The 27128-nt window shown below is 44.3% G+C and overlaps 1 protein-coding gene and 1 non-coding gene across 2 annotated transcripts; both read right to left on the bottom strand.

The window, feature by feature from the left end:
* Positions 1–214: 214 nt before the first annotated feature.
* Positions 215–23575, bottom strand: RIOK1 (RIO kinase 1). The gene is made up of 17 exons (XM_029053414.2): positions 23350–23575; positions 21024–21219; positions 18667–18757; positions 17144–17213; positions 14686–14728; positions 13050–13142; positions 11805–11917; positions 11618–11698; positions 11088–11174; positions 10066–10203; positions 9326–9429; positions 8277–8383; positions 7213–7278; positions 5850–5969; positions 3846–3899; positions 1793–1945; positions 215–447 (listed from the first exon to the last, which is right to left on the bottom strand). The coding sequence occupies exons 1-17, from the start codon at positions 23418–23420 to the stop codon at positions 337–339; spliced, it is 1698 nt and encodes a 565-aa protein (XP_028909247.1). The 5' UTR covers positions 23421–23575; the 3' UTR covers positions 215–336.
* Positions 18106–18243, bottom strand: LOC114807477. The gene has a single exon (XR_003755538.1). It is a non-coding gene; the product is annotated as a small nucleolar RNA SNORA7 (small nucleolar RNA).
* Positions 23576–27128: the final 3553 nt, after the last annotated feature.

The raw sequence follows: 27128 nt of genomic DNA, 5'->3' as shown, positions 1-27128 counted from the left end.
GCTTACTGCTTAAGCTCTGAGGCAGAAGCACCAATTTCCTTTTAAACGCAGTCTCTGTCCATACCAAAAGCCAATTGCCAGAGCTGAATCCAGCTCGCCGTGGGAAGGGAACATGTCTGCTTATTGTTACGTTACAATTTCCCAATAATTTAGTACAGTGCTTTGAGCACAGTAAGCTGTTCAATAAATATGACTGAAGGATTCAAAAAAAGTCTTCACAGGGATATATTCATTTAATTCAATACTTTCCCCAAAGTATTAGCATTGCATTTTATAAGTGAGCACTGTACATAAATATCAGTTTAATTAAAAAAAACCAGCACGCATTAGTGGATTCTATTTGCCTTTCTTCATTTTGGCTGTCTTCTCTTTGCGTTTTTTCACATGTTTGGGGGTTTTATTTTTCCTCTTTTCTCTTTGGGCTTCTTTGACCATCTTCTTTCTCTCCTGGAAAAAGCAATCAAACCTGGTTTTAAAATGGACCTTGAGATTAAAAAAAAACATTTTACAGTCATTTCCCCAGCTTCCACATCAACAAAATAAAACATAGGAAAAACAAAGCGAGTTTTTCATTTTGGGAGGATCCTGGAAATGTGGAGGAAAAACCGACAGGATATGGACACAGACTGAATATTGAAGGTGAAAAAGAGGAATCAAGAAAACCGTCCAGGCTGTGGGCTTCAGACATGGTGATGCTCTCAACTAGGATGGGGAAGTTGAGGTATAGAAGAAGATTGAGGAAGGGAGATGGAGGAGTTCACTCTTGAACACCTCCACATTTCCTGCAGATGGGAGAAGTGAGATTGCAGAAGAGGGGAGAAGTCAGGGCTAATGAGATAATAATGAGAGAAGCAGCATGGCCTAGTGGAAAAAACATGGGCTTGGAGTCAGAGGAACTGCGTTCTAATTCTGGCCCCGCCACTTGTCTGCCGTGTGTCCTTGGACAATTAACTTCTCTGTGCCTCAGTTCCCTCATCTTGGATCTATCCCAGGACTTAGTATAGCGCTTGGCACACAGTAAATGCTTAACAAAAGCCATAATAATAATAGTAATAATGGCAACTGTGGTATTTAAGTGCTACATGCCAATTGAAGTGTTGTTCTTTCTCCTGCTCCTATTATCTGTAAATAATGTGTGTCTTTCCATCTCCCGCATTAGATTGTTAGCACCCTTGGGGTTGAGGATTACTTCTACTTTACTGATATGCTCTGCAGACTCAATAAATACCCCTGACTGAAGATGAAGATATCATTGTTCCTATTTTGGATACACACACAATCACATCAGGGTCTGGGTCCCATGCGCATTTGTTTGTGAGTCTGTATATGTGGTAGGTGGGGGGTGGGGAAAGGGGGGTGTGGGGGGTGGGGAAAGGGGGGTGTGCGAGGGCACACACACAATTTGTCTTTATCTTTCCAGTGTCTCTGTTCAGATTCAAAGTGACAGAGAAAGACAGGAAACAGAGTGAGAAACAGGAAATGGTCAGGCGCTGCCACAAAGTTCTTTGCCATTTATTTGGCAGGGACAATTTCAAGTTAACGGAAGTTACAAAAAGTGGCCCCACAGGTTTCTCCAGTCCAGCAATGAAACCTTAATAGAGACTTTTGAACATTACAACATAAAATAAATATAACTATGGTTAAACCAACTTTAGGGAAGAAAATGCAGGAAGCAAGTTGGAAGAATATAGAATACTCATTTTGTTGAAGCACCTATCTTGTTGGAACCATCATATTACTCCGAGCAGCTGCAACTGAGCTTTGAAGAGGGGATTAAGAATTCTATCCTGACCTTTTTGTCCATTTCAGGGTTGGTAGATTGATTCTTAAAATGGGGCTGATCTCCAAGTTTTTCAAAGTCTGAATCAGAGGAATCGGAGCTGTCGTCATCTTCTGAATGAGAATCCATGTCTTCCTTCCCTGGCTTTTCTAGGAGTTCAGGGACCTTGACAACATCACAGATTGGAGTTTAGACTGGATTCCGCTCATCGGCATTTCGGCAATTATTCTAGCTCTGAAAGTTCAGTGAATTTGGAAAAATCTCTACCCTCCAACTCCGTGGGGTTCACTGGGGCTCAGTAGACTTTTCTTCATTCAAGTATTACTGAATCGTCACCAGAAGAGTAATCCATAAAACCATACTTACATCTACAAATTTTTGAAATATCACATACACTTTCCCTGCATGCAAACTCCTTTGCCACGCCCTCCACCTGTCTTTTTTTCTCAGGTGGTTCGGTATTTCTACTCTCCCACAAAACATTGGCATCCTTTTCTATTTTAAGCTGCATTCTTGGATCTTTGGTCTCAAATACGTCATACGGTCCTTCTTGGTGCATTAAAATAACCCTTTTTGCCTCGTGATTTCTTGGCTCAGAAAGGATGGTGCTGACCAGGCCAAAAAAAGGGAAGAGAAGCAGGAGGGCCTGGATAGATCTGGAAACGCTGTAGAGCAGCCAGCTTAACAAAGTCTCCTCCATAAAGGCAGGCTTGGAAGGAAGTCTTTGGGCCAGGATTTAAGTGGGAAGGGAGGCCCTTCTGTGGGCAATACGGAGTCCAGGCCGGGACAAGCTTCTCTACCAAAAATACTGACAGGGGATTACTGATCCCAGCTGCATTTCCAGGAGCACAATAAAGGGGCAACAGACAGAGCCTCAGAGATCTAACTCCACTGCTGTTGCAAATCCAGAAGTGTGGGCATGTCAGTAACGGCGTGGCTGATTTTGCCACATTTCTAATGACTGCTACTACATTAAAAAAAGGAAGGAAAATTTTAAAAAGTATTAAGTTCACAGAACTGTAGCTTTTTTCTCAAACAGCATAAGCAGAGTCATAAGAGCTCTTCCACAAAATATCCATTCGGGCCTCCAAAAGTTGCTTATGGATGTTTCTCCATCACAGCACAGATCAGAAGTGCTTGTAAATTTCAATTAAATTTCCCCGTAAAATGCCAGCTACAAACGGCTCACAAATCCTGAACCCTGGGATCTCCCCAACCAATCCTCCCTTCAGGGAAGCCACACTCTTAACAGAAAAATAATGACCTGGTTAATTTTCAGAGCCAAAAGATGCCCTGATTCCCAGAGCACCTCTAATGAATGGTTGAGAGGAAATCAGAACTGCCAAAGAACAAGCAGGAAGGACTCCTCCCCCATCCTGTGAAACAGCAAAATCAATCAAGAGCTCAGCTTTAGGGAAAAGTACACAGGTTTATCTCTGAAAATTCACATTTGGCTGTTGAGCTCTGACAGGCTGGTCCCTACACCTCCGCAACCATAGGGGTATGCAGATGCAGTGGAGGCATCTACATGGTAAGCAGCAACTCTACTGAACTGTCCTCTCCCAAGCACTTAGTACAGTGCTCTGCAAACAGTAAGCACTCAATAAATACCACTGACTGATACAACAGATGCAGTAAATCTATGTGTACTGGTCTGAGGCTACACACCATTAAAAAAATGCTACTTATAAATTGTCTGGAAGCATCTTTATTTTCCAAAACACAAGGCAGGTTGTTTTAAATCTGCTGAAAAAACTGACTGGTAAATTCAGTCAGGATGACTAACCTTACTTCAAAGGTGTGGAAATGGAGGCCAAAAGGTAACAGGGTAAGTGTCTTACCTATAATCACATAAAATAGTGGCTGAATAAGGACTAGAAATAATAAATTCCTCCCCCCTCAGTCTCACAGTTGAGTGACTACTAGATATCTTCCAGGAAGGCAGGGACGACTGCAGGAACATTTTAAGGAAAACCTTTACAAACCATTGAACCAATTAGTAAGTGCTTACATCCACATCATATGTAGATATAAAACCCCCCAAAATCACATGACACCCCCTCACCTTCTGAACACCTGACAAATCTTTCTTCAATCCCGTCACAGTTTGATACAGAATCTAGTATGAAAGAAAATGGAAAAATATTTATTGCTAGGAAAATTCAAATACAATCCTCAAAGACATAAGCACTCCACAATTCACACTCAAGTGTTTATGAAGCCCTGAAGTCAATAATTTGATCATATTCTGTCAATAAAAAAGTGAAAGCAGGGGACAGAGGGACAGTTGCCCTATTTGGCACCGAACCACAAGGTTAAGGATGAACCATCCTAACATTACGGGCAAGGAGCGTGTCAGCTAATTCTGTGGGCTTGTACTCTCCAAAGTGCTTAGTACAGTGTTTTGGCCCAGAGTAAGTGTTCAATAAATCCTACTGATTGACTGATGGATCCATGACTTTTCATTCTTCAGGGGGACTCCCTGGACACCAACTTTACGTGATGGTACTTAGTAGTCCCTGTATATACATACAGTTCATTTCTGGTTTTCACTTGAGACCCCTTTGGTTGAGGGGTACTGTTATAAGTCAGTGAGGCCATCTTAAGTTTCAAAAGTCACTTTCATCATTTGCTCAAAAGGTTTAACAGGTGTAGAATAGGTGCTTAGGACTCTTGAATCACTCCATGTAATGGTTCTTGTTCATGAATTTATCTAAATCTTTCATGGACCAGGGTGATATGGTCTGGTTGCATAACTTGCTGTGGTAGCAAATTTCTCATGCATATCACCCACTGTGAGTAAAAAGTACTCCCTTTCATTTGTTTTGTGCCTCTACCTTTAAGTTCAGAGGGTGCTCCCTAGTCCTGGTCTTGTGGGAATAGAGAATAATAATAATAATGATAATGGTATTTCTTAAGCACTTATTAGGTGCTAGGCACTATTCTAAGCATTGGGGGGTGATACAAGATAATCAGTTTGTCTGACATGGGACTCATAGTCTTAATCCCCATTTTATAGATGAGGTAATTGAGGCACAGAGAAGTTAAGTGACTAAGCCTGTGCTCATTCCACTAAGCCATGCTGCTTGTGGCCCAGGCCTGGGAGTCAGAGGACCTGAGTTCTAATCCTGACTCCGCCACTTGCCTGCTGTGTGATCAGGGGCATGTGGCTTAATTTCTTCTGTGCTTCAGTTCCCTCATCTGCAAAATGGGGATTCAATACCTGTTGTCCCTCCTGTTTAGACTGTGAACCCCATGTGGGACCTAATTATTTTATATCTACTCCAGAATTTATTACAGTGCTTGATATCTAGTAAGCACTTTAACAAATACCACAAATATTATTATTGTTATTATTAATTGGTGAACAATTGTATTTTCCCATGTCACACCCCTTAGGATTTTGAAACTTCCATAATGTCTTATTCCAGCCTGCACTTTTCCATATGGAGGATTCCTAATCTTTTCAGTTCTTCCTCAAAGAGAAGCTTCTCCATCCCAATGACCAATACCAATTTTGAATAGCTAAACATCACCACAGAAATGAACCCAACTGAGCAAGAGTCTCTTTTCTTTTTTTTTTTTTTTAATGGCACTTGTTAAGCATTTACTGTGTGCCAGGCACTGTACCAAGTGATGGGAAAGATACAACTTAATCAGGTTGGACACAATCCATGCCCCATGTGAGGCTCCCAATCTTAACCCCCATTTTACAGATGAGGTAACAGGCACAAAGAAGTTGAGGGACTTATCCAAGGTCACACAGCACACAAGTGGCGGAGCTGGGATTAGAACCAAGATCCTTTGACTCCCAGGCCCGTGCCGTCTCCATTAGGCCATGCTGCTTCCAAACCTGCCTCAAACAATGACTTGGACTGTGGCTTTTATGAAAAACTAGAAGGTTGCCATCCTCATCATCATTAAAAAACATTTACTGTGGAAGGTAGAACATATTACTTCTTTACTTTACTTCTTGACTTATACTAAAATCAATGGGGAGGAAAGGAAGACAAAGTTTATCACAAGTACTGTTCTGTTTTATGATCTTAACATAGTTCAGGCAACTTACATTGTCCTGTTGCACATTCAAGGCCATGTCTTCTTCCTTCAACTTCATCATTATGTCCACATCCCTCTCATAATTTTTAACTTCATTCAAAGTTCTAGGAATGTAAGCTCTCTTAAACACCTAACCACGATGACAAAACAAAGCCAGAAGTCAGATTTTTAGTGCTATTTCAAACATAATTCCCATTACAGCCCCAGGACGAGAGGGAGTGGGAAGCAGAAGAATAGCCAGGGAAAGGGACTTAGAAAACCTGGCTAGAGTGATAACAGAAGAACTTGGAGAGAACTGTGTTAAAAACATAAAAAGGTTAGCGAATGTTTCTAGAAGGGAATGGTCCAGTGTCAAATGCTGCCAAGAGGTCAAGGATTAGGATGGATTAGAGTCCGTTAGATTTGGTGAGAATGAGGTCATTGGGGACCTTGGAGAGGGCTGTTTTAGTGGAGTGCAGGGGGCAGAAATTAGATTGTGGGCACTAAGGAAGGAGTTGGAGAAGAACAAGCGGAGGTAGTGGGTGTATATAATCCATCGAGAAGTCTGAACAGGAATGGGAAGAGAGAGCTGGGGGAGAGCTAGAAGGTGCAGTGGAGTTCCAAGAAATTTGTTAAAGGAGACAGAAGAGAAGGAGGCAGCAGACATGGAGCAGTTGAAGGTGGCAGTCAAGGAGGGAAGAAGAATGGGCACAGATGTTCTTAGAGGGTGAGAAGGGATGGGGTTGAAGGTGTAGGTGGAGCGGGGTAGATGCTGCAAACAGGTGGGAGATGTCTTCTTGAGATCCAGCTAAGAAGGTCAAAAAGAGTCCTAGGGACTGGGAGGGAATTGGGATTGTGAGGGCTAGATTTGGGGGAGTTCACATCCGATGGTTTTGATTTTGTCAACACAGTACTTGTTGGCAGCATCTGTCATGCATAATAGAAATACTGGAAACCAAATGATTTCTCACTTGTCTGCAGAAGTGTCAGACCTTCTTTCCCTCAGGATCGGTCCATTTTATCGTTTCTTCCAATACCTTATTTCCCAGTCTCTCTTTCCCCACCACACACTTAAACCTGTGCAGCTTCATTCCTATCTGGGTGATACTCCACCTTTAAGAACGACTATAGATAGCCAGGACATGCTATGGATTTTCCATCAATTATCCTGGGTTGGTTTACATAAAAACTAGCACCACTGAAATGCACATTTTGAATGATCTTATGACCGACATGTCAAAAAAGACAAGGATAAAACAAGTTTCTAAGTTACAAAATGATAACATCCAATATTCAGGCACCTCTTTACCTGCAAACAAATTTCCCCTCCTAGGCAATACAATCAGAAATTTGTTCTAGAGTTGAGATAAATAAGAGAAAGGAACATTTCTTACTTCTTCATCCACATGATCTTGGCTGGATCGCTCTTCTTCCGTTCTGTGGGCTGCTACTTCCATCGCCTAAGCAAAATGAAAGTCAAAATGATTGCTTTTGGACCCAAACTCTGGATATTTCAGCTGGTTAATCTAGACATTTTCTCTACGCATTGTTCTTTTCCCCATTTGTCCTGAAACCAGCTCAAATGGTGGAAACATTTTACTCTCCTAGGTTAATGACATCTGGTGATCCAACTCTGCTGCACTGTATGCTCCCAAGCACTTAGTTCAGTGCTCTGCACATAGTAAGCACTTAATAAATACCATCGATGATGATGATACTGAATATCTCTCTATGACAGACTTGGCAATCAGCCTGCCACAAATCCAACTCAACATGGGCCAACCAATCTTCCAGTCTCCCCTTACCCCACACTTTGATCTCCTAATCCACTGACATCTCCAAGTGATTAAGCTGGGGGTAGGACACTCAGCTGCCTCCTAGACTGTGAGCCCCTTGTGGGATCAATTACTTGTATCTACCACCAGCACATAGTACAGTGCTTGGCATATAGTAAGGGCATAAATGCCACAATTATTATTATTGTTCAAAGTCTTCCTGAAAATGGACCTCCTCCATGCAATCCCCTCAATTAAGCTCCACCTCCCAGGTTGCTTCCATCCAGGACCACCTTTAGCACTTATGTTTATTCATCTTCTCATAACACATCAGCATATTCAGGACTGTATTCACCTAACATTTATTTATTTTTCTCTTTAACTTTCCAGACTGCTGTCGTCCACAGCTGGGTAGCTGCTCTTTTCTCCTTCCATATCTATGAATGGCTTGTGCCTGTCAGTTTCCCCTTTTGTTAACTCAATGACAGCACCCCTCAACTCTACTATGCTCAACTCAACTATACTCGCCCAAGGACTTGGTAGGGTTTTCCTTATCACAGATGCTCAAATATACAACAATTGGTTGATTCATTTAAAAGAAAGGCACTATATAAATTTATGGCCATGGAATCATTCTTCTTCTTGCTACTTTGTGTCATTTCCAGATACATTCCAGGACTTGCCTTAGAAAGGTAAGCATCCAAGTTGTCCTCCGTAATAGAAGGGTCAGTAATAAACTCAAAGAGCTCCCGCACAGTCATCACAGCAACAGCATGTTTCAAAAAAAAATCTGCCAGACAAAAGGACAAAAAATTCAAGACATCTTCAGGAGAAAACAGACACAAATTGGTTCAATTACTTTTCAATGACTTTGAAATTTACCAATGACCGAGTCCAGAAAGGGCAGGTCACATCTGAAAGTTTTCCAGAAAGAAATATTCTTTTGTGACACAAATTTACATGGGACTCTAGACTGTAACCTCATTATGGTCAGGGAACATGTTTGTTAACTCTGTTGTATTTACTCCCCCAAGTGCTTAGTACAGTGCTTCTGCAGATGGTTAAGCGCTCAATACATACCACTGATTGAATGATGGGACAAAACAAACCTCCAACCCAAAAACCAACAGCTGTTCCGGGCCTTTGGAGTCATAAACGATACGTTTCAACTCAATCTGTTACAGGACACTTGACGTTAGCATGTCTGTCTGTCTGCCAAACTATGGCCACTTTTGGCTGATTTATTTGCCCTGCCTTTGGATCCCTCATATCTTGTTGGGTGACTGTTTCCACTAGTGGTCTTTTCTCTCTCTTCCTCTCCCTGATTCAGTAGCAGGGCAGTTGATTCAACCTTTGAAGGGTGAGAAGGGGGGAAGGAAAAACAGTGAGAAAAACAGGACAAAGTGAAGGCAAAAAAATGAGAAAAGTAGCCCAGGGATTACAGGTGGATTTGACATCCTTTTCAGATAAAGTTTTGCCCCTTGCAGGCAAGTTCCTCCCTGTCTAGACTGTATGCCCCTTGAGGACAAAGATGTTTTCTAGCTCTACTGTACTCTTGCACACATGTAGTGTAGTACTCTGCTTGCACAAAGCACTCAATAAAAGATACCTAATTCTCCCCACTGATTTTTTTTCCCCTTGTACAGAAAGCCACATTTCACCCAGAAGGATCACCTGAACAAATGAACATACACATGTAAGCCAGACTTTAGAAACTCAGATGGCCACTTACCATTGACGTTTGTACAGTCTTTCCTCAGGAACTCCAAGGCATGTGGATGGTCGTGTTCTACTGACTGGGAAACATCAATGATATAGACCTCTCCATTATGGTACCTTGTGCACCACAGGCCAAAGGCAAGTTTGAGGGGAAGGAAAAGAGGCAAGTAAAATTAGTGGTCAGCTTTCTCTCAACACAAAATTCTTCAAAAGTGAACACAGGAATTAACACTTTTCTTTGGAAGCACATTTTTTTCCATTTGTGGGCCCAAAGGCGCACAGACCATCTCTCTCTCTCTCCATGGTCAACATTTTTCTCCCTCTACATCTTCCTCCCACCAAATCAGGAATCCTTGATTGCTCCCAGAGGCCTGCCTGTGGAAGAGTGCACCCTCTGACCCTTGCTTCCCATTCCTCTTCCTCCTTCTCCTGGAGATGTCAACCAACAGATGGTAATCTTCACTGGCTACTCCTGGCAGCCATGTTGTTTTAGGCCCGGGGCCCAGAAGCACATGGCTACAGAGTAGACAGTGGGTAAATCACGCTTTGGGGATGAAAGGGGAAGGTAAAGGTGGGAGAGTTCAAAAGCCAGAAGGAAATTTTGGTCTGGGAGACCACTCTTGAGCAGACCTGTATAAGACTCGATAAGTTACTGGGACAAAGTTATCCTTCAACTTCGGGACAGCTGAGGTTAGGCTGCTAATTCAGAAGGTAGAGCCTGGAATCGCTGTGGTGGAGAGAAACAATACTTACAGCATGTTAAATTCACTGAGATCCGCATGGACCAGCCTGGCATCCTGGTACATTCTTCTCATGTATTGAATAACCAGCAAGTATAACTCCCGAGCTTTGGATTCTGATAGCTGGGCATTTTTCAAGAGTGGAGCAGGCCTGAGTGGAAAAGAAGCAGTGGCTCAACAAGAAAGTCACGCACATCAAGACTTCCTATCTCCAGCTATCAAAATGACCTCCCTTCTCCCCTAACTTCATCAGATATTGGAACACCTGCTAGAACAATTTAATCCTTCTTTGCTTACTCAAATCTAACATGCCTGATTTAAAACTCTGACAGACAGCTGCTTGTCAGAAAGGCATGTGCCTTTCACATTGAAAATGTTTACTGAATTACACTCTAAGTGCTTGGCCAATACAATGATTTCTGCCCTCAAGAAACTTGCAGGTAGAGGAACAAGAGCATAAAGATAGGCATGCATGAGGTATGGTGCGAGAGAGAGAGGGTGCTTAGTGGTAGTAGAGAAATAGGGCACTGAAATAAGAGATTAATCAGATGTGTTTTCAAAAGGGCTTTGACGAGGGGGAGCATGGTGGTCTGTCAGATATGAAGGATGTGAGCAACAGGTTGGCAGTAAGGAAGAAAGCTAGAGAGGTGGGATGTAGCAAAGAAGAGTGAGAACAAGTAAGATGGAGAAAGCCGGCTGAGGGTCTTAAAACTGCTGGAACTTATATTTGATGCAGAGAGGAATGGACATCAGGCGGGGAGATGTGTGCAGAAGGATTTTTTAGAAAAATGACCGGGAAACAGATGAACTGACGAGGGGAGAGGTCAGCGAGGAAGCTAATGCAATAGTCAAGCTGGCCTTCATCAAGACCCTAGAGAGAAAGGAGGGGATTCTGGAAATGTTTTAAAGGAAAGGGACTATTGAGGTTTAAAGTACTATTACACGTCTGGCCAATGCAACAGACTTTAAAATGAGCTTCGTTTGAACCCATAAATTAAAAATGCACACAATCACTGGTTTTCTGAGCATACTTACATGTTGTCTTTACCAATAAAACCCATGACAAGAACATGACTTCTTAACATAACAGGTTCGGGGCAAGGGATCTTTGCTGTGTTCAATCTGTAACATTATGACAGTCACAAAGGCAATTAATTGGGAATTACAAAGCAAATCCAGTCTAAAAATATATAAAATAAATTACAATAGGTTGGTAGGAGTTTAGAATGGAGGAAGTAAGTACTAATGGTACCTGGAGCATCACCCTCATTTAAATTCCATTTGAAGGATAATATTTTATTTTTCAATTATGTCTTGGATTGGTCAGGTACTGGTAAACATGGTCCCCCACCATGGTCCTCCCAGGGATCCCCCAACTCTTTGTGTTGGACTCCCCTCCTTGCTCACCCTGGATTGCTGCCAAACCTGAGAGTTTCCAGTCAGGGCTGAAAAAACCCAAAATGGCAGCTTACTCATAATTCTTGATAATACACAGAGACTCAAGAATTCTAAAACAGTATGGATGCATAAACAACATTTACAAATAAACGCGCCTAGCATATTACCTTATCAAATTCCTCATCTCCTTTTCAGCCCAGGTTCTCACCATTTTTCTAGGGTTTCCTTTACAATAGCCGTGACGAAACCTCAAACACAAATACATCCAAACAAAACAGACTTTAATATTCTAACCCCATTGTCGCTTTGACTATGTACACTGAAGTAAAAATAGCAAACAAAATTTGGACTTACCTGAATTCCCCACTTACATACTTATCCCGATCTTTAAACATTAAAATTGAAGTCTTATAAATTTTGATTGCTCTGCTTTCTCCAGTTGTAGTACTAGCATGGTATACATTAGCCTGTTGAAAAGCAAAGCAAAATCAGAATCACTTGGTATTTAGGCAAAGAAAAGAATAAGTATTTTCAGTCTTATTTTTAATTATGGTATTTATTAAATGCTTACTCTGTGCTTAGTTCTAGGGCAGATATACGGTTATCAGACAGAGTCCTTGTCCCATTGGGATTCAACCATTTATTTAACGACCATTTGATTGCTGAGGAAACTGAGGCCCAGAGAAGTTGAATGATTTGGTCATAGTCACACAGCAGGCCAGTGGTGAAACTGGGACTAGGACCCAGGTATTCTGAATCTCAGTCCTGTGCTCCTTCCAGTAGGCCACACTGCCTTCCCTAGTTTTCTTTGAATTCACTGTTCTTGAAAATCTTTTAAGAATTACTAGTTCAAGCAATCATGGGTGTATTTACTGACCGCTGACTGAGTGCATAGCACTACATTAACTGCTCAAGAGAGCATAACAGAGTAAGTAGATATGAAATCTGCCCTCAAGGAGTTTACACTCTAGTGAAGAAGTTGGACATTAAAATATATGTCATTTATTTTGATTGTAGGGGATTTTGCTTGTAGGAGAAGCAAGACAGTACATGGCTATGTGGTGAGTACCTAAGTGCTTAGGGGATACAGAATCAACTGCATCTAAAATAGGAGGATGTGAGCAAAGGGTTGATGGCAAGAGAGACAAGACGGAGGGAGAGTGAGTAGGTTGGAGTTAAAAGAGGAAAGTGGGTAGGCTGCGTTGTAGTGAGAGAGGAGTGAACATAAGTACAGGGGAGAGAGCTGTTAGTGCTTGGATCCAATGGTGAGGAGCTTCTGCTTGATGCAGAGATGGGTGGGTAGCCACTGGAGGTTTTGGGGGAGTGGGGAGACGTGTGCAAAATGATTTCTCATTAGAGCGTAACCTTGGGTTTGGGTAAGTCACTTCACTTCTCTGGACCTCAGTTTTCTCCTCTGCAAAATGGGGATTAAATACCTCTTCTCCCTCCCTCTTACACTGTGTCCAAACTGACTAACCCGTATCTACCCCAGTACTTAGCTCAGGGCTTGACACATAGGAAGTGTTTAACAAATACCATACGGATACATTGGAAAGAAAAAAAACATGGAGATAATCAGCCAACTCTAGAAAAACTCACCTCTTTTCCTGTGCTGATGCAGCCATTTATTTCTGAGATGACACCTCTAGTCAACATCTTGAACAGAATCATTCGAGTTCTTGGATCCAATACCTCAGAGGGAATAAAAAGATATGAGTCAGAATATTTCCTGAGGCTAATTCTTAATGAACATTGTTGCCTTTTAATCAAGTGGAAAGCTTAACTGGAATACTGCCCTGCTATACTGAAATGGCCCTCAACGCTGCCCTGTCTGCATTCATTTTAGTAGTACTTATAGTATTTATTAAACACCTACTGTGTGCAGAGCAGTAAGAAGAGAACAAACAGGTGGGAACTGGTCACGGTCTCAGTCCCTTGAGGGCATCTCACAATCTAAGCTACTAGAAAGAAAAGTGAGTGGCCTATGGGATTAGAGGGGGAATAGGGTAGAGGGGGCTAAGTCCCAAGCACTTAGTACAGTGCTCTACACAAAGTGCTCAATAAATATGATGGATTGATTATCCCAGGGGTGGTTATGTTTCTTCCATCAGGGCATGCGGGTCGGGGGGGGGGGGGGGGGGGGCATAAATGAGGGGGTGTAGGGTCTCCCAAAATGCTGGAGTCCACAGGTTCAACATGACAGAAAAAGTCCAGAAGTCCTCTTTGATCAATCAATGATATTTATTGAGCGCTTACTGAGTGTAGAGTGCTGTACTGATTGGGAGAGTCCACTATAATACAGTTGGCAGACATTCCCTTAAGCACTAGAAGCCAACACTTTCAGCACCCTGTCCCAGATGTTCCTGGAGCTGTGAAGCTCTAAAAATAATGAGGCCTTTGCCCAGCTCCGCTGCTGTTGTGGTCAGTTGATCTCTCTGGTTCCATATAGCTTGATTCTATTTATTTGCTATTGTTTTAATGAGATGTTCATCCCCTTGAATCTATTTATTGCTATTGTTTTTGTCTGTCTCCCCCGATTAGACTGTAAGCCCGTCAAAGGGCAGGGACTGTCTCTACCTGTTACTGATTTGTACATTCCAAGTGCTTAGTACAGTGCTCGGCACATAGTAAGCGCTCAATAAATACTACTGAATGAATGACTATAGCTAGGTTTGGCCACTGGTGGCTGAAAGTAAGGGCTCTGGTCCCATGAAAAGCCCAGGCACACGCAAGGAGCCATTCCACTGGCCTAAAAGACAAATAGAGCTGTGACCCCCATTCCCTACGATGGGACTACACAGAATGGAAGGCAGCCTTGGCAACCCCTGAAGCAACTGCTGCCTGAGGGGACACTTCTGAAGGATGGGTTTACGAGAGAGGTTATATGTATTGAAGTGGATAGGGGGAGAAGAACAGAGGAAAATCCCAGGGTTCAGAAAATGTTGGCGATGAAAAAAACTCTCCATTACCAACTTGAGCTACTCCGTTCTGTCACTGAAAGTTGTACTTCAATAGAAACTTCTCGGATTAATTCTGCCGGACACCACAGTCGAGAGGTAAAAACAGTGTCTTTTTTTTTGTTAGGACACTATGGTGGTTGGGGGTGGGGGAGAGGGTGGGTGGGGGGCAGGGAAGAGAGGGGTGGAGAGAATGGAGCACAAACTGAAACATTACTAGAAAAAGCAGGAGGCACGTTGATTTCAATACTAGGAGGCAACAAGTTTTTAAGGAATACCTGTTCTACAGTTGCACGGTCTGCCTTATCTTTGACTCGGTACCTGATAAAGAGGAAAATCAAACAATGTGAACCTACTTTGCAATGTACCACCATACCCCCCATCCCAGCCAATAATTCACTGTTTCAAAACACCTTTGTCCTCTTTTCCCAGTGTTTCCTTAGTTTTCATCCTCTGGGGTCAGAAAGAATGAAGTTTACGTTTGCTAACCTTGTGGTCCTCTCGCTTTCCAAAGGTTTTCCCCTCTCCACCCAAGAGAAAGAGAAAATCTTTCCCCAATATCTAGTGTCCAACTGTTCAAGGACAAAAACTAAAGAGTCTAAGAGGGAAAGAATTTAAGATATAAGGAAGAGAAAATGAGAACCTGATTTTTCTACTTCTAAGGAGCGAGGTGTTAAGGATGAATCCCTTCTCACTGACCACCCCACCTCCAGCCTTTCCTCTTTCCAGTTTATACGTCGCTCTGGTGCCTGCATCATTTTTTTTTAATTGCTCTGCATTCATCGCCCCACTTCTCAAAAGCCTCCGATACTTGTCCAACTTTCTCCACGTCAAGCAGAAACTCCTCGCCATCAGCTTTAGAGTATTCACTCAGCTCTCTCCCTCCTGCCTATGCTCAGTCATCTCCCACAACCCAGCCCACAAACTTGGGACTCCTCTAAAACCAAGGTACTTACCATGCCTCGACCTCATCTCTCTCGCTGTTGGCCACTTGCTCACACCCTCCTCCCTGTCTGGAACTCCCTCCTCCTTCATATGACAGACCTCCCTGCTTCCCATCTTCAAAGCCCTCCTAAAATCCTATCTCCTCCAGGAAGCTCTCCTTGACAAACATCTCACCTCACCACCCTCTTTTCCCTTCCGCGTCGCCTATGCATCTGCATTCATATCCCAACAAACGTCTTGCTATTCATCCCACCCCTGACCTCCAGAGCCCTTTTGTACATATCCTTAAACTCTGTTCTTTCCCTATCCGTAATTTATTTTCTTGTCTGTCTCCACCACTAGATTGTTAGCTCCTTGTAGGCCTACATCGGGTCTACCAACTGTTTTATACTCTCTCAAGCCCTTAGTAGAGAGCTCTGCAAACAGTAAATACCATTGATTGATTCAGCCTGGTTTTTGGAGGACTAATTTGCCATGGTCTCTGACTTCTTTCCTTGTCTTCCATCCTACAGCAGCATGGCCTAGTGTAAAGAGCACGGGCCCGGGAGTCAGAGGACCTGGGTTCTAATCCCGGCTCTGCCAACTGTTCATTGGGTGACCTTGGCCAAGGCCCTTAACGTCTCTGTCCCTCAGTTCTAGTGTTCTCCCTCCTACTTAAACTGTGAACCCCATGTGGGACAGGCACTGTGTCCAACTTAATTAACTTGTATCTACCCCAGCGCTTAGAACAGTATTTGACACATAGTAAGTGCTTAAATACCATTTTAAAAAACCCCAAAACTTTTTAACCACCTGCCCAATGTAACAGCTCTTGCAAATTTGGCGAGTAGCTCTTAACTCTCCTTTTCAACTCATCAATATGGATACGGATTTGTTCATTTAATCAGTTGTATTTACCGAGCACTTACTGTGTGCAAAGCACTGTACTAGGCGCTTAGCACTGTACTGCTGATAGAACTGGTTCCAGAGTACAGCCCTGTTCCACATTGATAACTAACCTTTGAGTGTGACCCTTAAGTCAATGGTACTTACTGAGCGCTTACTGAGTGCGGAGCCCTGTACTAAGTGCCTGGGAGAGTACAGTACAGAGCTGGCAGACACATTCCCTGCCCATATTGACCTTACAGTCTAGAAGGGGAGTCATTAATATAAATATTATCATAATTTACAGATATTATTATGTACTGTGGGATTGAAGGTGAGCAAATATTAAATGCCCAAAGGTCACAAATCCAAACAAGCTGTGGCTCAACCTAACAATATGGTAAATTATGCTTTCCTGACTCCTCAATGAGGAGTTCTTTGAAATAGGAAAAAAAAAAGAAATCTATACCAAACTCTAGATAGATTGTATTAAAGCTCCTAGGTGGTTTGACACTCTTAAGAAAAATTAATTTATTTGGTCAGGTTGGCTGCTTCCTCAAGTTTTATACTCTCCTCTGTACTAGTTTAGTCAGGGTCAGCAGATCAATCTGCAATTACATATGTATCCTCCTCCCCGCTTGGACATGTGTGCCCTTTTCTAATTTAGTTCTCTACATCCTCTATGTGTTTCTCAAAATAATAGCCACTGGGTCTTTCATAGCATCCACCAATTCCCTAGATATCCTAGGATGCCTGTCACAGGTCCTACTGAACTTAGCACACTTGTTTTTGAAAATGCTCTAACTGCTTCTTCCCCTGGTCCACTTCATCGGGTCAAACTTCTCTTCCGAGTGAAACCTGGCCCGGTCAGCTGTTCACATTTGATCCTTTTGCAAGAACAGAACTGAAAAGTTACAAGTTACTTACATATCTGCCTCCTTTTGTCTTGACTTCTCTGTGACTTTGTTGATGATTGAGTCTGCAAGGTTTAACTTATCTAGAAACATAAATAAAGACGACTAAGCACCAGAACATATTTACTTTGAAGACACTGCAGATTTCTACCCCTCACAACTGTAGCTGCAAGTTGAGGGCTAGGGTCTACTCTACAGGCAGACGTACAAGAACCGAACTCACTACACTCCTAGAGATTCAATACTAATTGACCAATCATATTTGAGCACTTACTATTTGCAGAGAGCACTGTACTAAGCGCTTGGGAGAGTACAAAAGAATCAGCAGACACATTACCTGCTCATAACAATGTTACTAACTTCAGCTTCTTTCAAGGCTTAAATTATATTGCATATTAAGAAAGCCTAATCAATCAACTGTATTTATTGAGTGCTTACTTTGTGCAGAACGCTATACTAAGCATGTGGGAGAGTATAATAAAACAATATAACAGAGATATTCCCTGCCCACAAGAGCTTGCAATCTAGAGGATGAGTTTTGGCCTCAGGATAACATTCTGTTGAGTGGGTAAGCTGTTAAGAAACCCAAATCTGGAATTAAATTCAACTATTGTGGAAAAAAGGCAAGTATGGAAGAATGGAAGACAACAAGACTGACTTCTCATCTAAATTTTACATTCCACCTTGACTACACTAAGCAAAAAACTTCTCCAACTTCCAATGCTTTACAGATCTCTAACTTCTGTCTCGTCTTGCCTTATGCTGTCAAGCTGTCTCCGACCCATAGCGACTCCATGGACACACCTCTCCCAAAACACCCCACCTCCATCTGCAATTGTTCAGGTAGTGTATCCATAGAGTTTTCTTGGTAAAAATACAGAAGTGGTTTACCATCGCCTCCTTCCATACAGTAAACCTGAATCTCTGCCCTCAACTCTCTCCCATGCTGCTGTTGCCCAGCATAGGTGAGTTTTGACTTGAAGCATGTTGTCTTCCACTCACTAGCCACTGCCCAAGCTAGAAATGGAAGGGGTATGCCTCTGCTTGACTCTCCCTCCCGTAGCAGAGACTGGTAGAGTACTGGAAACTCTCCAGGTGTGATCCTAAGAGGGGATCATATGACTACTCTTCCTAAAAATACAATTTTGAAACAGCAGAGCAGTAAATATCTTATTTCTCTCCCCAGCTGACTTTCTGGCTTCGCTGAAATCAGAATTACTTTCATTTGTCAGTGTCACTGAACTATCTCACATAGTAAAAGCATAACTAAAAGCATAACTGCATGGAGAAGCAGCGGGGCTCAGTGAAGAGAGCCCGGGCTTGGGAGTCCGGCTCTGCCACTTGTCAGCTGTGTGATTCTGGGCAAGTCATTTAATTTCTCTGTGCCTCAGTTCCCTCATCTGTAAAATGGGGATGAAGACTGTGAGCCTCACGTGGGACAACCTGATTACCCTGTATCTACCCCAGCGCTTAGAACAGTGCTCTGCACATAGTAAGCACTTAAATACCAACATTATTATTATTATAAACACTTACCGAGATTGATTCTATTCTCAAATTTCCTCAAGGCCTTATCAGCTGGAGTAGACATCTTGGCTGAATTGTAATTGGAAGTCTGCCGATTTGCCTGAAAGGCAGGATTTGTTTAAGTCTAAAATGCAACTCCCAGATAAAGTCAGTTCTTACTGTTCAAAGGTTGACTGGCTCCATCACCACCATCACCATAAACCACGGTACTTGTCCTGGCCATCAACGAGCATTCTCTGCATTCCAGCCCCCAGATGACTGTGCTGCCTCCCAAATCGATCAATGGCATTTATTGAGTGTTTACTATGTGCAGAGCACTGTACTAAGCATTTGGCAGAGTACAATGCAACAGAATTCACAGATGCGTGTCTGCACTGGGGACACGTGGGTTCCCAGAGCCCCAAGCCGGCCCCCACACCACCCCGGGACCTTGATCCCGGCCTGCCTCACACCACGGTGGCGAGAAGGACACAAGTGGCCACAGAACACCACTACCACCAAATGAAGAGCGTCAGCAATTGCTGTGGCTGTAGTGGTGGCTACGGCTGTGACTGTTGGGCTCTGAGCGGCGAGGACTTCTCCTTGGAGAACTTCTCCTTGGAGAAGCAGCATGGCTCAGTGAAAAGAGAATGGGCTTGGGAGTCAGAGGTCATGGGTTCGACTCCCGGCTCTGCCACTTGGCAGCTGTGTGACTGTGGGCAAGTCACTTCACTTCTCTGTGCCTCAGTTCCCTCATCTGTCAAATGGGGATGAAGACTGTAAGCCCCACGTGGGACAACCTGATTGCCTTGGGTCTACCCCGGCGCTTAGAACAGTGCTTGGCACATAGTAAGCGCTTAATAAATACTAACATTATTAACTCCGCTCTGCGAGCTTCAGGACCCTACTAGTTTGGGGGTGGGGTATTTGTTCTTGCCTTTTATGTCGTTCTCAGATTTTTGTTTCATCTCTTTATGTGTCTGTCGCCTGTCCCCTCTTCCCACTCTGAGTCTTCCTCTGGGAGCCCTATGAGGGCTAGGCACCAGGTCCATTTCTCACCTGGGTATTCGTTCCCAGAGCTTAGTACAGTGTCTGTTTACAGTAAGTTCTTTAAAAAACTATTAGTGGTTCTACTTAGCTCCTTTGTACTGTGCTCTGTAATAGACCTTGTCCAATTTGTGGATCACCCAGGTACTGAACTGTGCTTCTCTCATTCTCAGCCCAACTCTTGGAACTTCCCCTGCAACTTCAGAGCGGGTGGAAAGAGGAGGCAAGATTCAAAAATCAAGCCACTACTGCTAATTATGAACAGCTGTTGTACACAGCTTAATTTAGCCAGCAGTTGAAATTAGGTTTGGGGATAATTGATCAATCTTATATTTACCTTAAGCTTTCTCTCCTGTAGTTCATGAATAACACAGAGTTGGCAATAGCAATTTTTTCTAATGTTAAAATACCGCAAAATACATTTTCACTGGCTACGGAATCCCTGAAGAACACATTTTGAGCCAGATTTCTTGAAGGTGCTAAGAAGAGCACCCCCAAAGAATGGAGGAAAGAGCAGAGTCAAACCCTGACGGCCAAAACTAGGACTTTAGAAGAAAATAAAGAAGGCCTAGGGGTACAGAAAGACACAACTGACTTAGTTTGGGTCTACTACCAGCAAATTATCTAGACAATTCTGTAAATTATTTATACCATTCGGGTCTACAAACAAAATTTGAACTGAATTGTTTACTCATTTCAGCCAGTCAGTTGTACTTATCGAGCATTTACGGTGCGCAAAGCACCGTACTAAGTACTTAGGAGAACACAACTATAAACGGACACATTTACTGCCCACAACGTGCTTACAGTCTAGAGGGGGTGGGTTTCAGGCTCCCAAGGAACTCCTCTGGAAGTGTCCAGCTAGTTCAGACCAAATATTTTGGGGGTCCGAATTACCTAGATAATTAGGAATGTGACAACACAGCACCAGGGAAGCCAACATATTCGAATATCAGCCATGGATAGCATCCTATTACTACCCTAAGGCGTACAGTCACATTTTCCCTCCTTACGATTTAAAGAAACTTCATAGATGATTTTAAAAACAAGCCCCAGGGAAAATTTCAATCAATCAGGGATATTTATGGGTCTAAACCAGGAGACCTAGGTTCTAATACCAGCTTCAACATTTGCAGGCTGTGTGACCATGGGCAAATCACATAACTTTGCCTCACTTTCACCTGTAAAATGGTGATTTTACACCTGTTCTCCCTCTCCCTTGGACTGTGAGCCCTGTATGGGACAGGGACTGTGTCCGACCTGATTATATTGTATTTACCCTAGCGCCTGGCACATCACAAACACTAAAATACCATAACTATAACCACTGAATCAAATACCTGTGGGTTACTCCCTCCAGCCGAAGCACAGCCCTTGGTGAGTTTTCCAACTGCATCATCCCAATCCCAGTCTTCATCATCAAAGTCATCATCTTCTCCAAGATCGAGTTCATCTCCCTCACCCTCATTCCAATTCCAATCCTGGTTTTCACCTATGTCTCCCTCCTCGGTTGTTCCTCCTGCTGCTGTAGGTTCACTTAAAACAACAAACGGTCATTTTTATTACATTTACAAACCCCACTTAACTGAATCATACCTTCTGACTGCCTGGCTGACTTCATGGCTGTGTGGAAGCCGGGAAGAGCTCCCAAGTTTATTTCATGGGCTTGCCTTCATTTCTCCTAAACTTGAAAGGAAACATGTTCATCCCCCCAAAACAAAAACTGTGCCTGACCTGATGTCTAAACCTTAATCAGATGAGAAGTAGCACGGCCTAGTGGAAAGAACACAGGCCTGGGAGTCAGAGGACCTGGGTTCTAATCCCAGATCTGCCATTTCCCGATTAGACTGTAAGCCCGTCAAATGGCAGGGACTGTCTCTATCTGTTGCCGACTTGTTCATTCCAAGCGCTTAGTACAGTGCTCTGCACATAGTAAGCGCTCAATAAATACTATTGAATGAATGAATTTGCCTGCTCTGCGAGAGATTAAGGACTGCCTCAAATCCTTAAATGCTGCCAGGTGAGTATCAAAGTGCTTAAAAGATACAGATTCAAGTGCATAGATAACATAGAGGGTCAAATAGGGTGGGGAAATGAGGAAGGTCTGATTTTAGGAAGGTGTGACAGGGGGAATGGTGGACTATTACTTATGAAGGGGAAGGTGGCTCCAGGCCAGAGGGAGGTCATGAGCAAATGGATAGTAGTGAGAGAGACAAGAGTAGTTGGCATTACACAGTAAGCTGGCATTAGAGGTGCTAAATTGGTATTAGAGGCGCAGAGTGTGGGCTGAGTTGTAGGAGGGGATGAGAGAATTCAGGTGGGAGGGGGAGAGCTGATTAAGTGCACAAAGTAAAGGCTCACAAAAAACATTGATTTATCCAATAATGTAACTACAACAGCAGGGAAACAACAGGGCCTAGTGGATAGAGCATGGGTCTACAAATCAAAAGTACCCGTGATCTACTCCAGGCTCCGCCACTTGCCTGCTGTGTGACCATGGGCAAGTCACTTCACTATGCCTAAACTATTTCATCTGTAAACTGGGGATTAAGACTGTGCACCCCTTGTGGGACATGGGCTGTGTCTAACTTGAGTAACTTGTATCTACAGAAGCAATGTGGCTTGTGGAAAGAGCCCAGGCTTGGGAGTCAGAGGACATGGGTTCTGATCCCAGCTCTGCCACTTGGCTGCTGTGTGATGTTGGGCAGGTCACTTCACTTTTCTGTGTCTCAGTTACCTCATCTGTAAAATGGGGATTAAGACTGGGAACCCCACGTGGGGCAACCAGATTGCCTGGTATGTACCCCAGAGCTTAGAACAGTGCTTGGCACATAGTAAACGTTTAACAGATACCATAATCATTATTATCCCGGCACTTGGTATAGTACCTGTCACTTAGGACGTATTTAATAAATACTGTCTAAAAAAAAAGGAGGGGACATAGAACTGCACGGTCCAACATGTGTGCTTTCTTATCTCTCCCAAGCCTCTGGCCCAATAACACTAATGATGACATTTGTTGAGCGCTATGTGCCAATCGCCGTTCTAAGCGCTGGGATAGATACGAGGTAATCTGGTTGTCCCACGTGGGGCTCACAAAAAGCCCCGCCAGAGCGGCCGGGCAGCCGGGGTAGTGGAGAGGGCACGGGCCTGGGAGTCGGAGGACCTGGGTTCTGATCCCGGCTCCGCCACCTGTCTGCTGCGGGACCCTGGACAAGTCACTTCTCTGTGCCCTCATCTGTAAAACGGATGGGAAGCAGCGTGGCTCAGTGGAAAAGAGCCCGGGCTTGGGAGTCAGAGGTCATGAGTTCGAATCCCGGCTCTGCCACTTGTCAGCTGTGTGACTGTGGGCAAGTCACTTAACTTCTCTGTGCCTCAGTTCCCTCATCTGTAAAATGGGGATGAAGACTGTGAGCCTCATGTGGGACAATCTATTACCCTGTATCTACCCCAGCGCTTAAAACAGTGCTCTGCACATAGTAAGCGCTTAGAAAATACCAACATCATTATTACTATTAGATGTAAAAGCCCTCTGGGGGACAGAGACTCTCTCCGCCCCTATTATCCGGCACGTCCCCCGGCGCTCAGTGCAGTGCCCGGCACGTGGTAGGGCTCAACAGCTACCAGGACGATGATGCCAGTCAGGGACGGCCGCCGCGGCAGTACCTGTCGGAGGAGTCGGCGTCATCGAACTGGCCCGGCACGGCTCGGCTCATCACCAGCTCCCTGAAGTTCATGGCGGCAGGCAGCGTGGTCGCCCGCGCACTGGAGGCCGGAGCCCTGCCGCAGCGCGGATCGGGTTAGGAGCCCGCCGCCCGAACCCGCCCGATCCCGCTCGCAGACGCCCGAACCCACCCGAACCCGGGCCGGCCCGCTCGCCCCGCCCACCCCAGTCACGTGATACGGCGAGCGCACAGGGCCACGCCAGGCCGCAACGCCGTCGCTCTCGCCTCCCCGCGACGATCTCCGCTGCCTTCATTCGTCCTCCCTCCCAGCCCCGCGGTCCTTTACGTCTATGTGTCTATTAATGTCTAGGCTGTGAGCAGGGAATGGATCTGTTTGTTGTCGTACTGTACTCTCCCGAGCGCTTAGAACGGTGCTTCGCACGCAGGCATAATGATGATAATGATGATGATGGTATTTGTTAAGCCCTTACTATGTGCCAAGCACTGTTCTGAGCGCGGAAATCATATTCATACAGTCGTAGTTATTGAACGCTTACTGTGTGCAGAGCACTGTACTAAGCGCTTGGAAAGTGCAATTCGGCAACAGATAGAGACGATTCCTACCCAGCGACGGGCTCACAGTCTAGAAGGGGGGGAGGCAGACGACAGAACAATAATAATGATGATGATGGTATTTGTTCAGCGCTTACTATGTGCCAAGCACTGTTCTAAGCGCTGGACCATTATCAGCGCTTGTCAGCTTGCCAGCTGTGTGACCATGGGCAAGTCACTAACTTCTCTGTGCCTCAGTTATCTCATCTGTAAAATGGGGAATAAGACTGTGAGCCCCACGTGGGACAACCTGATCACCTTGTATCCCCCCAGCGCTTAGAACAGTGCTTTGCACATGGTAAGCGCTTAACAAATGCCATCATTATTATTATTATTATTATAAGCACTCAATAAATGCGATTGAATGAATCGCCAGCTTTGGACCCGCTATTTCTGGTGCCTTCTGTGTCCGGAACCTTGGGTCTTCAGCTCGTCCGGCTTCTGGGGACAAGGAGCTTTTTTTTTTTCCTTTTTTAAAAAATGGCATTTGTTAACTGCTTACTCTGTGCCAGGCACTGTTCTAAGCGCCGGAGGAGATACAAGCTAATCAGGTAGGACACAGTCGCTGTCCCACGGGGGTTCCCAGTCTTTATCCCCATTTTACACGTGAGCTAATTGAGGCACAGGGAAGTGAAGTGATTAATTCATTCATTCATTCAATTGTATTTATTGAGCGCTTATTGTGTGCAGAGCACTGTACTAAGCGCTTGGAATGTACAATTCGGCAACAGAGACAATCCCTGCCCAACAACGGGCTCACAGTCTAAAAGGGGGAGACAGACAGCAGAGCAAAACAGAACCAAACAAAACAAGTAGTCTGGTGTAGATATTAATTAATGTTGGTATTTGTTAAGCGCTTACTATGTACCGAGCACTGTTCTAAGCGCTGGGGTAGACACAGGGGAATCAGGATGTCCCACGTGGGGCTCACAGTCTTAATCCCCATTTTACAGATGAGGTAACTGAGGCACAGAGAAGTTAAGTGACTTGCCCACAGTCACACAGCTGACAAGTGGCAGAGCTGGGATTCGAACTCATGACCTCTGACTCCAAAGCCCATGCTCTTTCCACTGAGCCACGCTGCTTCTCTAGCCACGCTGTAGATATCATCAAGATAAACAGAATCATAGATATATACACATCATTAACAAAATAAATAGGGTAATCAATAATATATACAAATATGCACAGTGCTGTGGGGAGGGGAAAAGGGAAGGGCAGAGAGTGGGAGTAGGGGGAATGGGGAGGGGAGGAGGAGCAGAGGGAAAGGGGGGCCCGGCTCTGCTGCTTGTCAGCTGTATGACCTTGGGCAAGTCACTTCACTTCTCTGTGCCTCAGTTCCCTCATCTGCAAAATGGGGACAAAGACTGTGAGCCCCACGTGGGACAACCCGACCACCCTGCATCTCCCCCAGCGCCTAGAACAGTGCTTAGCACATAGCAAGCGCCTAGAAAATACCAACATTATTATTATTAAGCACTTGCTATGTGCCAAGCACTGTCCCAAGTGCCAGGGAGGACACAAGGCGATCAGGTTGTTCACCCAAGGTCATGCCACAGACAAGTGGCAGAGTTGAGATTAAAATAATAATAATTGTGGAATTTGTTAAGTGCTTACTATGTGCCAGGCACTCTACTAAGCGCTGGGGTGGACACAAGCAAATCGGGTTGGACACAGTCCCTGACCCACATGGGGCTCAGGATCTTAATCCCCATTTTACAGATGAGGTAACTGAGGCACAGAGAAGTGAAGTGACTTGCCGAGGCCACACAGCAAACAAGTGGCAGAGTCAGAATTAGAACCCATGACCTTCTGACTCCCAGGCCCGTGCTCTATCCACTATACCATACTGCTTCTCCCAGACCCAGCTCTTTCTGATTCCCAGGCCCCCGCTCTATCCATTGGCCGCCCTGCTATTGATTTGGTTTGGGACCCCTGGAATTAAGGGAACAATCAGTGATCGCCTGAGGCCTTTCATTTGTCAATCAAAGTCTTCCAGGAATTAATTGACAAGTCTCCCCTGGATAACCTACGGGAAAAAGTCTCAAGGAGAATGATGGTGAAACCTGTTTGGGGCATGGGCTGAGTCTCATCTGATTAGATTTTATTGACATTAGTGTTTAGCACAGTGAATGACACATAGTAAGCTCTTAATGTGTCTCATCTGATTGTATTGTGTATATACCTCAGTGCTCAAGACCGGGCTTGACCCATAGGAGCAGCATGACCTAATAGAAAAAGCATGGGCCTGGGAGCCAGAGGCCCTGAGCTCTCCTCCCAGCTCCCTCACTTACCTCTTGCGTGACCTTGGACAAGTCACTTAACCTCTCTGTGCCTCAGTTTCCTCAGCACTTTGGTTCCACCTTAGTACTTGTGCATTCATAGCTTCCCATTGTGCTTCTGTTAATATTAGTTTATAGAGTCTACTATTTAAGTGCTTCTTCTTCCTATCTGAACGTTCATGTGTCTGTCTTCACCTTTAGATTGTAAATTCCTCGAGGGTAGCATTTTCTGCCTCCCTTGTACTTTCCCAAGTACTTGGTACAATGCTCTGCCAGCAATAGGCTAGTGGTGGCCACACCTGGAACCACCAGAGAGCCACAGACCAATTCCTTAAACCCAAAGGGCAAACAGATGTTCCAGGTGGGAGAAAGAGTGGTGGTGGGTGGCCGAGAGAAGTCGTTCCTGGGGTGGGGTGGGCAGTGTTGAGCAAGAGACAACAGGGACTGGGGTGGGGCTAGTCAACTCGCTCTTTCCCTGTCCAATCCCAGATGGTGGGGGCACTGCCAACCCCACCAAAAGGGCTGGAGCAGTGATACCTTTAGTGAAATAGTAATAAAGTTCATTTTTACCAGACTTCTCATGGTGAGCCTTACCACAAGTGAAGAGCCTCATGTAGGTCCCGAGCCTTAAATTAGCTACGCTGCGGTAGGCTCACAGTAAATACCACTGATTGATCAATTGTGTGTAAACTACTGTTAGAAATGACCAATGCAATGAAGAACTAGTAGATTGTCAATGTGACTATTATTATTATTTAGTAGTGGTATCATTGTGAGCAGGGAATGTGTCTGTTGTTGTATTGTACTCTCCCACGTGCTTAGTACAGTGCTTTGAACACAGTAAGTGCTCAATAAATATGATTGTATGAATGAGTTGAATTTGTTA

This window comes from Ornithorhynchus anatinus, chromosome X2 (assembly GCF_004115215.2).
Source record: "Ornithorhynchus anatinus isolate Pmale09 chromosome X2, mOrnAna1.pri.v4, whole genome shotgun sequence".
Classification (NCBI taxonomy): Eukaryota; Metazoa; Chordata; class Mammalia; order Monotremata; family Ornithorhynchidae; genus Ornithorhynchus; species Ornithorhynchus anatinus.
This window is presented reverse-complemented; position numbering and strand designations above follow the sequence as displayed.

Bases quoted from the DNA above. Each gene is read 5' to 3' on its own strand.
- RIOK1 (XM_029053414.2), bottom strand. From the start codon at position 23,420: ATGAACTTCAGGGAGCTGGTGATGAGCCGAGCCGTGCCGGGCCAGTTC. The intron at 11,918-13,049 runs GTGAGTTTTTCT...GCTTTTCAACAG, and splicing joins GCATCAGCACAGGAAAAGAG to GCTAATGTATACCATGCTAG. The intron at 8,384-9,325 runs GTAAGTGGCCAT...TTTGTCTGGCAG, and splicing joins AGACTGTACAAACGTCAATG to ATTTTTTTTTGAAACATGCT.